General features: G+C 34.7%; 2 protein-coding genes across 5 annotated transcripts in view; both read right to left on the reverse strand.

The window, feature by feature from the left end:
- The window catches only part of pde4d (phosphodiesterase 4D, cAMP-specific), a 237,106-nt gene extending 234,714 nt beyond the window's left edge, over positions 1-2,392 (reverse strand). For all 3 annotated transcript variants that reach the window (XM_028456437.1, XM_028456443.1, XM_028456442.1), the window contains exon 1: positions 2,267-2,392. In XM_028456437.1, coding sequence (XP_028312238.1) covers positions 2,267-2,386 — 120 coding nt within the window. In that variant the 5' untranslated portion in view covers positions 2,387-2,392. The remainder of the gene's footprint in view (positions 1-2,266) is intronic.
- Positions 2,393-7,783: 5,391 nt separating this feature from the next.
- On the reverse strand, positions 7,784-14,271 carry elovl7a (ELOVL fatty acid elongase 7a). Of its 2 annotated transcripts, XM_028457862.1 has the most exons (8): positions 14,119-14,271; positions 12,603-12,681; positions 12,038-12,228; positions 11,276-11,356; positions 11,129-11,185; positions 10,944-11,049; positions 10,694-10,830; positions 7,784-8,873 (listed from the first exon to the last, which is right to left on the reverse strand). In XM_028457862.1, the coding sequence occupies exons 2-8, from the start codon at positions 12,661-12,663 to the stop codon at positions 8,625-8,627; spliced, it is 882 nt and encodes a 293-aa protein (XP_028313663.1). In that variant the 5' UTR covers positions 12,664-12,681; positions 14,119-14,271; the 3' UTR covers positions 7,784-8,624. The 2 variants fall into 2 exon arrangements, with proteins under 2 accessions (XP_028313663.1, XP_028313664.1); XM_028457863.1 differs by lacking the exons at positions 12,603-12,681; positions 14,119-14,271 and having other exon boundaries at positions 11,942-12,179.
- Positions 14,272-14,554: the final 283 nt, after the last annotated feature.

Consider the following 14,554-nt stretch of genomic DNA (forward strand, 5'->3'; position numbering starts at 1 on the left):
CCAGATGCCTTCAAGATACAAACAATATTTTTTGACCAATTTGAGCCCATTTTTGCTTATTTTTACCCTTTTTCTGCACTCCACTAAATTAACCATATTTTAACCTAATTTCATCACATTTTCTTGCCATATTTTAATACATTTTTGCTACATTTCTCCCATTTCTGACATTTCAAATGCCTTTTCTGCACATTTTTCCCACTTTCTAGATATTATCAGCACTTATAAACCCTTTCCACCATTTTTCCACCTAATGTCACATATTTTGACCCATTATTGTCACATTTAACCTCTTAACCATATTTGATGCATATTTTTTTGCCATTTTAACCACATTCACCATTTGTCATGCCCATTATTTGCCAGTTTAAAATATTTTTTCCTGCTATTTGTCTCAATATTGTCACTTAGAACCTTTTAACCACTTTTTCTATGTCTGTTTTTGCAATTTGGAACTTTTAACCAGTTTCTGTGGTTTTTAAAATAAAATTTTCACCATTTTTTGTCACTTTTAACCCATTTTATTTCTGATTAAAACAAAGATTTCCATTTTTAGGATTTGGGGGTCGAGGGCTGAAAATGTGGAGAACCACTGCCCTCCACTACCTGATCTATCGTCACGTGCAGCCTTCGTCTCCTCTGTGATGTAAACACACCATCACATATTCAGAAGAAGAAACAACACTGAAGTGAGTTTGTGATCAAACATCAGAGAAAGGTGAGGTCAGAGGTCACGCTCTGTGGTTCTCTGATGTTCAGGTGGAACAACAGGCTTTAGTGTGTGATGCAGACTGAGTCACATGGTGCTGCTGCTGCTACGGCTGTCTAATAGTCCAGACATGGTGGAGGTCAGGATTAACACACTCAGCTCTTTGTGTTCAGGGCAGTGAAACACGTCCACAACTATCAGTGTTTAAGGTTTAATTTAACCCACAAACAGTCAGTGCATGTGTTTTAGCTCTTCTTTTCTAGGTATTATTGTGTATATTTGCTGTCCTTTTGTGTATTTTATGTGCATTTTAAATTTCTAAAAAATACTCAAGAACAGCAAAATAACAAAAATGCAAAAATGAATAATTAATACATAAGGACAACAAAATTTCCAAGAAATACAGAAAAGGACAGAAAAAATACACAAATGACTCCAAACTATACAAAAGTGTTTATTGTTGGTGTTTTTAGAATAATGTGTATTTTGCTCTTCCCACGTGAATAAAAAAAAATAAATAAACACACAAATAACAGAAATTGACAAAAAAAAGTAGACAAAAAATCTCCCAAAACACAAAATGGCACCAAAAAAAACACACAAAAATAACAAACAAACAAAATGACTAATAGAACAGTTGGGTGGGTCAAAAACACACAAAACAAATACACAACATACAATTTTGTATATTTTTTGGAGTCGATTTTGTATTTTTGCTGTTTTGTGTACTTTTGCCGTACTTTTCTGAAATGTTGTTGTCCTTGTATTCTCGTTCGTTTATGCTGTTCTTTTGTAATGATTTCAAATATATGTATTTGAAATAATTTTGTAAAATTACCATCCCATTTTCTGACAAAAATGCACAAACAAACGTGAATACACAAGGACAACAACATTTCAGAAATATTGAGAGAAGTTGTATATTGCATATCATTCTGCTATTTTAATGCTTTTGAAATTCATTTTGTGTTTTTTTTGGTGTATTGTGTTTTTTTACAGTCATTACATGTGTTTTTTGCTCTTCCCAACTGTGTTATAAGTTAATAAGTGTATTCTATATGTATTTAGATTAAAATTTTTGTACTTTTGTATGTCATTTTTTGTGTTTACTTTGGGGCCCACAAAAAAATAGCCACATGTGGCCCCTGGGCCACTAATTACCAGACGTCTGCTTTACAGGTCAGCTGCTCAACACTATAAATCCTCCCGGATCTGATACAGTGTGTGTGTGTGTGTGTGTGTGTGTGTGTGTGTGTGTGATGTAACTCCTCAAACTCATCCAACCCTGATTGTTCCACGTTACACCACAACAATAAGGGGGAGGAGCTTATGAAGGTAATTAATTATTAATCAAAGTCAACAGACATTTATTTATCATCAGCTCCACCTTCTTAAAGTCACTGTGACACCTACAGCTCATCGTTACTTCTCTACATGTGACTGCAGCAGGACTATTTATAGCTGATTTATCCATCATCATCATCATCACCTCCAGTCTATAAATTCCACTGATTCTGTGTTTTCCACTGAAAAAAAAGTGTCAGGAGCAGAACTTACTTGTTTTCCTCTCAGAAAGTTCTTCTCCTCCTCCTGGTCCTCGTCCTCCTGGTCCTGGACGTGTTCCGTCTCTAATCCTGGAGCTACATCTTCCATTGGAAACATAAACCAAAGTGTCATAGATTCATCTCACACACACACACACACACACACTAAGTCCCTCTGAGCTGCTCTGATGATGCTCTATAAGGGAACTCTGCTCCCAGCTCTCAGCCAATCACATCACAAACCTGTCTGCCTACTGACCAATCACAGAGCCCCCCCCCCCCATCCTGCTCAAAGTTCTCATGGTTGTAAACGTTTCTGAGTGTGACAGGATGAGTTTAGACATTAAATCTTTATTAAACTGAGTGAGATGGAAAGATTCTTAGTGAGTTTGTCTAATATTATCTGTTTTCCTTTCCCGTCTGCGTTAACTCCTCCAACACCGTTTTTCCAATTTTGACAAATAATCTATCAAAAAATTCAGAAAGGTCCTGAGACCTACTATCAATTTTATAATTTGTAACTTTTAAACTTTTTGACTTATTACATTTTTTCTATTGGAAATTTCAGCTTTTTCAACTTTTAACTCCTTCATCCTCAAACATTCTTCAACTGGTTTCAACCTTTGACATGTTCAGCTACTGAAGATACCCATTTCAAACCTTCTTTACTTTTTCAACCTTTTACTTTTTTTTTTTTTTTTTACTTTTTCCAACTCATTTCAACCATTTTTTCACCCATTTTCAACTTTTTTTGATAAGCTGGTCTCTCAATGCAATCGACCACATTTTTTTGACAAAAAGAATGGGCGGAGGTGAGCCCGCCTGTCCGAGCGGTACGTCTGCGGCTGGATATGCCTTGGGAAAAGTGGTGGGTCGTGTGTCGGTCCATGCTTTCAGTGGAAGACATCTATATGATTGTAATTACAGTAGCAGGCATACTGCTGATTGGAGCTAGCAGCTTTCTGACCTATCGTAAAGTCCGTATTACATTGGCAGCTGTTTGGGGAAGGCTGCCAGTTATTTCTGATGGATGGAGCAGTGCTCTCAACATTCAGACTCATGTGATGAACAAACCCAAGAGTAAACAAGAGGCTGCTTTGGAACGTTTACGAGGAATTGAATCCAACTTGGAGAAGTTGGATGCTCGGCTTGTTAAGGTCATCTTAATGGATTACTGTTGGATACCAGGACTCAAGGCTATCAAAATTGTGCTATCCTGAATCGAAAACAAACCGCTAATCATCAAAGTGATACAAAATTTAAGAAACACTAAATTAAGAGGAAAATAAACAAGATGTGTCGCTCAGGCGTTGCTGTGTTAACGGTTCTATTCCAGCACAGTATAACGTTTTTTTACTGGAATGCACATCAAAGTAATATTCTACAGCTGTTTGTGAACATTATACACATAAATAAATCATATTTATTGTAGAAAAACACACCTTAGAGCTTATTATTGTGAAGGATAAATCGTGATCCCACTTCCTGAGTGCAGAGAAACATTGACTTTAAGATAAGCCACGACTCGGCTCATTCTTTTGTTTACACAGAAAAAGAAAAGAAGAAGAAGAACAGACGCAGAGCCAGATGTTTTTCTCCTGCACAGATAACAGTGATCTTATCTAAATGAGACATTTTTATAGACACTAAAACCAACTACATTTGTCCTCACTACAAACACTTTAAACTTCTAATTTTGATGGTTTATAAGTTTTTAGAAGGATTAGAGAAATGCACAAAAAGATTAAAAGCTTTGAGTACAAAGAGACTTTCTGAAAGCTTTAGAACAAAGATGAAAACTTTTATAACAACATTCTGCAGAATAAAGACAAAAGCATTAAGAAGAAAGACTATTATTGTGATCATTGTGTATATTTTCTGTTATTTTTTGTTAATGTTCTGTGTTTAACTGTTTTTAATTGTCATTTTGTATATTTAACTGTGTTCAATTGTGTATATTTCCTGCATTTTATTTATAATTAGAATATTCTTTGTGTTTTTGTCAGTTTTGTGTTTATTTCCTGTCACTTTTTTATATTCTTGTTGTGCTTTACTGTGAGTTTTTGTTACTTCTAATATTTGTTGTTCTTTTTTGTGCATTTTTGTATATTTTTGTTAATGTTCTGTGTTTGTGTCTTAGTTTTGTGTGTTTGACTGTTTTTGTTTAATTTTGTATATTTTTGCATTTTTATTGTGGTTTAGTGTGTTTGCCAAGTCATTTGGTGCATGTGTTGTCGTTTTGGAGTTTATATCGTATTTTTGTTTGTCATGACTTTTTTTTTCATAAATTTGTTATTTTATTTATTCTTTGGTGTCATGCTGTGTGCGAGAACTGATTTCTGCATACTTTTGTTATTTTCATTGTTGTTTTTTGGTATATTTTTGTGTATTTTTCTTTAATATTTTGTGTTTTTGGAGCATTTGTGTGTTCATTTTATACAGGTCATATGTGGCACATGTTTGACTTATAGAAACAGACACAGGTTGACACGCACACGCACACGCACACGCACACACACACACACACACACACAGTGTTGATGTTGCTTTTTACATGATGTCCCCTAAAGACCTGCACCTGCCATCACAGGTACATCACACAGGTGGTACCCCCCCCCCCCCCCCCCCCCCCCCCCTCCCTCCCCCCCCTAAAGTCCTCCACATTTGTTCCACTGTTGCTGACCTGGGGTCAGAAATAAACGTGTTAACAGAAACTAAACAGACAGACGTGGAGAGGAGCCACTGTTTGCTCTGAGACATAAAACATGACGTTTATAGGATTAAAATTACAATAACGATGAGCCTGGTTTGGTTTGATTTCTTTGTTTGGTCATGAAATATAAAAGTGGAAAAATAATTCATCAAATATTGTATATTATTTTGTCATTTTGGGCAAAGGACATTTATGATATTTGTTTGTTGACATTACAATAAACTACATCTAAATAATTTGTCAAATTAAGTTTCTCACCAACAAAAAGACTACTAAATTCCAGGATTTTTTTTTAAAAGAATTAACACAAAAGATCAACAAAAATGCACAAAAACAAAAACACAAAAAAGGACAACAAAATGTAAAACGTTTTTTTTTTTAAATCACAGAAAAGTACAAAACAAATACACAAAAAACAAAAATACACAAAATAATTAAAATAAGCAAACAAAATTCCAGAAAAGTACAGAACAAATACACAAAAAGAACAACAAAAACACACAAGAACAACAACATTTCAGAAATGTACAAAACAAATACACAACAATTCAGCAAAAGAACAAAAATATGCAAATGAACAAAATTTCAGAAAAATACAACAAAAAAATAATTTGTTTGAACTAAGAAATTCTGATGCCATTGAGTTAGTTTTATGATTTTCTGTATTTTCTTTTTAGTCAATGAAATAAATAAAAGACTATTGAATATTTAACTGTTCAATAGTCTTTTAAACACTGTTTAAAGATGTGTTTCTTTGCAGCATTTTTTTAAAGGATCAACAAATACTCACCATAAATCACCAGAAAGCCTTCAGCGCTGTTTCACCACAGCTGATTATTGGAGTTCATTATTTAATAATGTGATTATATTCAGGTGTGTTGAAGACGTTCAGGATCCTGTGACGTCACTGATGTCTGTTAATGAAGCGGCTTTAGTTCAGTGTCACATGTTTATTAGGGATGCACGATATTGTTTTTAGGCCATTGTATCAGGAAAACTTCAACACGTGATTTGTACATTTTAATATTGTTTATACAAGACGCTGATTGTAAAGTTGCACATGCTCAAATAACTTTTTGATTTTTTTAATCTTAATTTTGACCAGATTTACAGAAATACAAAAGACAAATAAAAAAAAGTATTAAAAAAATAAAATAAAAAAAATTGTTAAAATTAAATTTAAAAACAATTCCAATTTATTGACTGTATATATTTAATTACCATAATATAAATTTAATCTGAATTGTATTTTAATACTAGACATTTCAGGTGACCCCATTTTTTGCCATGATTGGGGGTAAAAGCCAGAAAAATACAACAAAAGCTTTAGATTGTGATTTTTTTGTTATAAATAATAGCAGAAATGCCATTAAAAAAGCTTTAAATCACTGTTAAATGACTAAAACTTAACATTTTACTGCTCCCTAGTGGTTGGAAATAGTTACTACAGTCATTTTTTTAAGCATTAAATGTTGATAAAAAAAAACCAAACAAACAAAAGCCAACATATTTTAAAAATACATTTATTTTGTATAAATACATATAAAATTAATACATGTTGCAATTTCTTTAAAAAAAAGTTCGGACGAAAGATAAAGTGGATCTTATAAGAACCAAAATTTAAAAAAAAAAAAAAAAATGTTAATAAAATATTAAACATCTTTCTTTTTCAATAAAATGTATTTTAAAATATAATTAGTTATTTTATTACTTGACATTTCAGGGGACCCCATTCTTTTTCCAGGTGGCCCCACATGGGGTCACAATCCCAAGTTTGGAAAATCCCTGCCTTAATTATTGTTCTAAAATACATGATTGTAAATTTTACGTAATTTTTTATGAGATTTAAAGAACAGTTCTATTTTTTAAAGTTACACTTTTTTATGGAAGACCAAACCTACTAAAAAAAATAGATAAAAAATACAAATGAATAAATGTAAGTCGGGAAAAATACTAATGTAGAAATACAAAAATATTGTCAATAATGTAATATAACATTGATAAATAAGTGGAATTAAAAGAGAATACAAATCTAATTTATTTTTGTTTTACTTTTATTCATTCATTTTAAATTTTGGCAAGTTTGGGTCAAAACAAAATATAAATGTAAATGAGGGGGCTGTCCTTAGTGTACATTTTGCCAATATTGAGGGGCTCTGACAATGTTTTATTCTTATTATGGAGAAAATTATTGCAAAAAAAAAGTATATGCAAGAAAAGATTTAGCATTAGCAGGATTAGTACTTTTGTTTTATTACAAGACATTCCAGGTGACTCCACTTGGGGTCACAACCCCAAAGTTGAAAAACCGTGCCTTAATTATTACTGTTCTAAAACATGTGATTGCAAATGTAATTTATGAGATTTGTAGAATAGTTTTATTTTATTTTTTAAGTTTAAAAATTAAAAGAACATGAAATAAAAAAACAAATAATTACATGTAAGTAGGAAAATTACTAAAGTTAAAGTTCTATTCAAAAATGTCATGTAAGATAAATAAAAGTGTAAATAAAAAATAAAATAAAATGTATTTTTATAGGAGCTGAGGTGACCAATCAGGATCCAGAGAATGATTTTAGACTCCGGCTTCAACCAAACTTACCTTTAAAATAAGTAACGGGCAGAAAAAATATATATATAATAAAAAGTGGAAAAATGATTGCAAAGACAGAAAAATGCAACAAAATATTAAGATTTTCTACTAAAAACTACAAATCATTCTTAACTTTACAATTTGCTGCTCTCTAGTGGTAGACAATGGTTACTACAGTCTGGCTTAGGCATTAAAAGTTGATTAAAAACAAACGAAAGAAAACATATTTTAAAAGAACATTTATTTTGTATAAATACATATAAAATTATGAATACATGTTGCAATTTCTTTTAACGCTATTACAAGGAATTATTTGACAAGTTTTAAAACCGTATTTAATCACATTCCATCTGCAAACCTTTAACCTCAGTTGTTGGTTTAATGTGGAAAGAAAAGTGTGGGGCGTGGACCCTGTGTTCTCACTCACCAGTAAAAGCAGCGCTCAGACTTCAAATATAATATTTTCAAACCGGCTCGAGACGCTGCTTTGGGTCCTACAAGAACCACAGGAAGTCCAACACCTCAACTTCCTGCCACATCAATGCTTCATAGGAGACGTAAAGATAACGTAACACCATGTAAATGTTGCAAAGTGAACATGCGAGCACAGTATAATTGAAGGGAAAGAAACCCTTTTTTCTGCAGGCACTCACTGAGACACACAGTGCCTGAAAAATCCTAAAAGCCGTTTCGTGTTACGACTCGATGAGAAACAACGAGTCAGAATCTCAGTGCGTGACTTCTAAGGTCAACTAAAGGTCAAACGATGAAGGAACGAGTCAAAGACCCTGGAGAAAGAGACCCAGAGTCGACTATTAAATCCTTTTGGTTGAAGATAAACAACAAAAAACATCAAAAACTAATGAACAATCTCAGTGGAACGTGAGTTTTTACCTTTTTTGTGAAATTAGTGGAAAGGTTAATGTGATTCCAGCCAAGTTTAAATATCTTACATAAATACAGTTGGTCGTAGACACAGAATAAACAGTCCAAACAGGAGGGGGGAGGGGGGGGTGGAATTGAACCTCTGACCATCACATCGCTAAAGGGACTGGGCGTGGTCAATCATTCGTCTTTGTCGTGGTTGGCGTTGCCGTTCATGACTCCGTTGCTATGGTGCGCCCACCGCTGGTTCTGCAGCACCTTGGGCAGACGCTTGCCCTTGGTGTAGGCGTGGTACCAGAAGTTGAGAAACAGGAACAGGAAAATCAGGCCGTACAGGCCGATGATGTAGACGAAGATGGGGAACCGGTACGGGCAGTCTTTGATGAAGAAATACTGGGAGATGTGGCTGGTTACCATGACGAACTGGACCTACAACAACAGGTGAAGAAGGAGAAGGTGAAACAGTGAATTGGAGCTTAGGAATTAAAAAAAAAAAAAAAACACATTCCTTTAATCAACTTTAAAACTGTAAAGTAATCCCCCATTTTTATTTTTAGAGCCTGTGTTTCACCATCCTTAAATTACACAACTGATGATGTCACTGCCTTTACATTAATACTATTAAGGAATCTTTTGGTTTTACTAGAACAACTATTGACATTTTGATTGTACTACTAGTATGAGTAAATATCATTTTGTTCTACCAGTAAAGCAAAAACATCTACTAGTACACTTGTTTGTGTCACTAGTAAAGCTATAAGTTTTTACTAGTAGTATTTTTAAAGTCTACTGAAGGATCCTCTATTGTTTTTACAAGTTTGGTCAACATCAAATCACATTATTAAGCATCATATTCATTTAATTTCCTTTTAAAAATGGAACTACTTTACAGTTTTAGAGCCTGTGTTCCTCCATCTTGAAATCACATGATTGATGATGTCACACAGCCCCACTGCCTGTAAACATCTCATTGTTTTTTTATTGGAGTGAAACATTTAGTGTGATTTTTAGATCATTTAGTAGCTTCTTCAGTCATAATGACAACTTGTGATGCTTTTGGTTGCTCTAAAAAAAGAAAAAAAAGTTAAGTTAAAGATGTCAATGTAAACTTTTTTTACAAAAGGATAAGAACAGGTGTGATCGCAGATGGCAACAGTTCCAACTCTATGGTTTGGTAGTAGACAATGACGCAGAGAAGAAGAGCTCTCCAAAGGAACCTTTATTCTCCCTTAAACAGTGCGCTGACACGCTCTGGTGGCTGAAATTAGCAAGTAATCCCAGACTGTTGAAAAACTCCCACCCTCACGGTTTGTGTGTCTTTAACAGTCTGATTTACTGGCTAACTTCACCCACCAGAGCGTGTCAGCATACTGTTTAAGGGAGAGTAAAGGTTCCTTAGAGAAAGGTTCCTTCTTCTCTGCCTCATTGTCTATTGCCGTCACAACCCCAAGTTAGAAAAACCCTACCTAATCATTACTGTTTTAAAATATGCAATTACAACTTTTACATTTTATTTGAAGAATAGTAGAACATTTATTTTTAATGACATTCTATTTAGACACGATTATTGGGATGCCCTGAGAACCACAACTAGACCTTTTTTAGAACAGTTCAGTGTTTAAATATAATAATGCACTTTTAGTTGCAGTAGGTGACCAATCAGGTTCCAGAGACTCCGATGTTTGAATCCGCCTTTCACCCACTTACCTTTAAAGTCAGCAATAGGCAGACTAAACAGTAGAGAAAATTATTGCATACATTTGTGATTTACTCCCTAACTTCAGCAAACGAGTTGTCAATCAGACTGAAAAAAAATATCCATCTAAAGCAAGGAATCTCTGTGTGTTCCTCAAATATCTCCTGGGACTTTCAACATGGCTGCTGCTTGGTTCAAGGTGTGCAACGCAAGATTTGTTGTTTTTGACTACAATGATACTGTTCATAAAATTGTCTTAAAAGCAGAATCTACAGGAGTGACTGCACAAAGGGCTTTTAAAAATGACTAAAGTGGGTTTTAATATCCTAAAAAAAAAATTATTAAAAATCACTGCATACATATTGACCAGCAGGTGTCCTCAGTGTGCAACGTTTGTAACCAACTTTTATTCTGAATTAAAGAGGAAGTAAAACTCCAATGTGAACCACCAATAAAAAAAGCTATTTAACTTCTCACTTTTCTATAAACACATACTTCCTACGGACACTGCACTGGTTTGTAAAAACAATGGAGGATCCCTTCAAACACTCACCAGCTGAATGGTCGTCAGGTATTTCTTCCACCAAAGGTATTTCTGGTAACTTGGACCCATGGCGGTCAGTCCATAATACGAGTACATGATGACGTGAACGACGCAGTTCAGCATGGCGTGAAACGTTCCCAGTCCACCTGTGAGAGAAAGTCGGACGATTTGTTTAATAATTAAAAAAAAGAAAAGAAAAAATAAACAAACCTGAAAAATCCTCAGAGGAATAAAAACAAAAAAAGGGGAGGAGTTTCACCTGCAGCGAATCTAACGCCGAACCACCAGGTGAAGGGCATGATGGAGTGATGGTAGACGTGAAGGAACGTCACCTGGGTGTACCTTTTCCTCAGCACAAAGAAAACCTTAAAAAACAAATGATGGATTATTCCCAACATTTCCTTTGTTTGTCTTTATGAATCGTGTTATAACGGAGCTACGTACCGTGTCCAACATCTCAATGAACTTAGAAAAGTAGTAAAGCCAGCACGTCGCTGCCATCTACAGGAACAAAAAAAATTTCTAACGTGACATTAAAAAACCTAAACTAACCCATTAAAAAAAAATAAAGTGTCTCAAATTGTCACTTACCCTCACAGCCTGAGGTGAATCAGAATAATCAACCAAGTCACAACGAAAAGAGTAGCCTGTTCCCCATCCAGACATGACAAACTACGGCAGAGCAAAAAGAGGATTAGGAAAACATTTATTACAAAACGAAAGAAGAAGTTAAAGAGTAACCAAACCCTAAAACTACTTTTTCCTGCTAAAACACAAAATATTTGGTATAAAATCATGTTAAATGATTCTTCTCCAACTCTTTTTTACATTTTAGTCAAAGTATTAAAATGTCTTTTTTTGGTGAAAAAAAAAGAAATTGATGGGAAAAAGGCAAAAAAAGAGGAAAAAAAAAAGAAAAAGAACAAAGGGAAAGGGAAAAAAAAGAAAATTTAGTTAGCCCCGCCCCTTCTATGAAAACTATCACCTGTGGATTTAACAATCTGTTGGATTGAGAGAATGTAGTTAGAGTATTGAGTAACTAGTTTACATAACAGATTGTTCTTTGGAGCTTGCATAGTATAGACTGGGCGTGTCTTAACTGCTCCAGTAGCCCCGCCCATAATCAGGGTAATTTCCAGCCAAAACCTCCAGGTTTAGTTACTCTTTAAAAACAATACAAAGTATTCAAAGCGAGACGTTTTTCAACACCTCTTAAATATACTGAAATATGTTCGTAGTAATCGTGTTAATAAAGACCTGATGGTCGGGTTGAATCTGCGATCGCTCTAAACACGGGTGTGCACGTCATAGGCCTGAGCACGCTCCTGAATTTAGCGTCGCGGCGCGCCTCACCTCGTAGCACATGTAGAGCGACAGCGCCACCACGCCGAAGTTGTAGATTATTAGAACACCTTTGAGATCAAACGGTTTGCGACTCTCCATCAGCCGCGGCCCCAGCGACGTGACGAAGAAGATGTACGCCGCGATGATGACTGTCTGTGGCAGCGGCGATGACATCAGCAGCCATTCCTCCGTCCGCGAGTCTACGAGAAAACAGACGGGTTTCAGTCAGTGAAAATAGAAAAGCAAAAAAAAAAAAGTTTGAGTGAGTCACATTGGGGGTGAAAAAAAAAAGAAAGAGGTTAAAAAAGAAAGAAAATACAGGAAAAAGGAAAAGAGAAATATTAAAAAAGGTGGGAAAAACAAAAGACATTAAAAAGAGGGAAAGAAAAAAAAAGGGGCACAAAGAAAAGAAATGAAAACAGAAAAGAGGAAAAAAAAACATTAAAAAAGGGGCGGAGGAAAGAAAAAATGAAAGGGCAACAAAGAGCAAAGAAAAGGGGGGAAAAGAATAGAGAAAAAAGAGTCGACAGGGGGATGTAGTGTGAAAATATATATTAAAGAAGTAAAAACTCACCTGCTTCTCGCATTAACTCATCATAAAAATGAGCAGCTGAGGACGTCATGTTCAATTCCATTTTTGATTACGTCAGCTTCTATAAAAAAAAAAAACAGACATTAACAAACGTGAGCTGAGTTCACATCATTATTTAGCACAGGTGCACAAGGCAGAATTGGCAAGATTTTATATTTTTCAAAACATTAAATTTAGATGCATGTGTACAGTAAAGGCTAAATATCCCGTTTTATCTTTAGTTAATAATAATATTGTTAATATTTAGATTAATAAGGTGAGTTAATCGTTGCCATTGTAAAAATTAGTCAGATTAACATTAAAGAATCGAATAAAACAAAAACCTTAAATGTGAATAGAAAGCAAATATTCAGCCTGAAACCCATTTATAGAGAACGCAAACACTAAGAATATTCACACGTTAAAGGCCGAAGTGTTGACAAAGTGATACCAGACTCTCAGTAGCAGTAGAAACACGCTGACTGACAGGACTGACTGGTTTTGGAATGTGGATCCTAGAGGACGAACAACCTAAACCTCCTTAAAAAAAAAAAATATTAAACAATCATGTCGAGGAAGCTCACATTAACAAAAACATTTGTCACGTTTATATCTGATGGGATCATCTTTGTTCACTGAAGTAAACGCTGATGTTATCAGTGACAAAGGATCAAACTTATCTGTAGGGTGAGGAAGGAGAATCCAACAGGACAAGTTTCTTTTTTTTTTTTAAGGTGTGTCAGTGAATGATGAACACACACACACACACACACACACACACACACACACACACACACACACACACACACACACACACACAGTAAAAGAGCAACACAAAGAAAATGTTTCAACACACCAATAAACACCTGAAGGAGCTTAAATGTGCTATAACAATGTATTATATGACTTAATGTTAGAATTATGGCTCTACATGTTCTTTTTCATCATCTATACTTTCATTGTAAAGTGAGGTTTTAGTAGAAAAGCACATATATATATATTATTATTAATGTAAAGACTGATTATAGAGTGAAATCTCAGCATTTACAGTCATGAACGGCATTGAAATGATGGAACAGCAGTTTACCTTAACATGTTAAATCAAAATACAAAAAAAAAAAAAAAAGGCTTTAAACGTTAACAATTAAATATAAAAATGTGTTTCAGATCAGGAAAAAAGTGTGAAGTTGAAGAATCACATTAATCCTTTGGAGGAACCATCGACGGTTAAAAAGATGTGTAACTAGTTTTTACAGGATTTAAATGATGGAAAACTGTTTAACGTTTATTCATTTAAATTTAACATGTTAAAGAAAAGTGTTTCGGATCAGGAAAAAGTTGTGAAATTGAAATTAATCCTTTGGCGGAAACAATGACGCCAAAAAGTTGTGTAACCAGTTTTTCAGCTCCTCGTCCATCCCTGACCGGAAGTACCTGAGTGGCTCCAAGTGTTTATCTGTCCATGAACACCGTAGCACCGCAGCGGGCGCTGGGACTAAAGTATCCGTGTGTGACTCACCTTGTGTCGGGTCCAACAGTGACTTGGTGCTGGTTGAGCAGCAGCCTCCTTGCCTCCTTCCCTCCTTCCTTCCTCAGGTGCTCTCACAGGTGTGTCTGTGTCACTTCCTCCGGCACCGGCCGCTCTGCCTCTTTATTAACACACGCCAGGGGGCGGGGCGTGACACTGAGACCGCTCACCCGTGCCTCTGATTGGACAGTTTCCACTTATTACTCTGACGTCACCGATTAAAAAAGTACATAAAGTCCTTTTATTACACTGAGTAAAAAATACATTTTATGGACGAAATGTCACAATATATATATGTAAACATTACATTCAAAATATATTGTTTTGTTTCTTTACATTATATTGCATTAGCATAAAAAAATGTTTTTAAAAAATTACTTAAAATTAACAGGAAAAAAAATTCTATGATAAATCTTTCTTTTTAAAA

Source organism: Gouania willdenowi, chromosome 9 (genome assembly GCF_900634775.1).
Source record: "Gouania willdenowi chromosome 9, fGouWil2.1, whole genome shotgun sequence".
In the NCBI taxonomy this organism is placed as follows: domain Eukaryota; kingdom Metazoa; phylum Chordata; class Actinopteri; order Blenniiformes; family Gobiesocidae; genus Gouania; species Gouania willdenowi.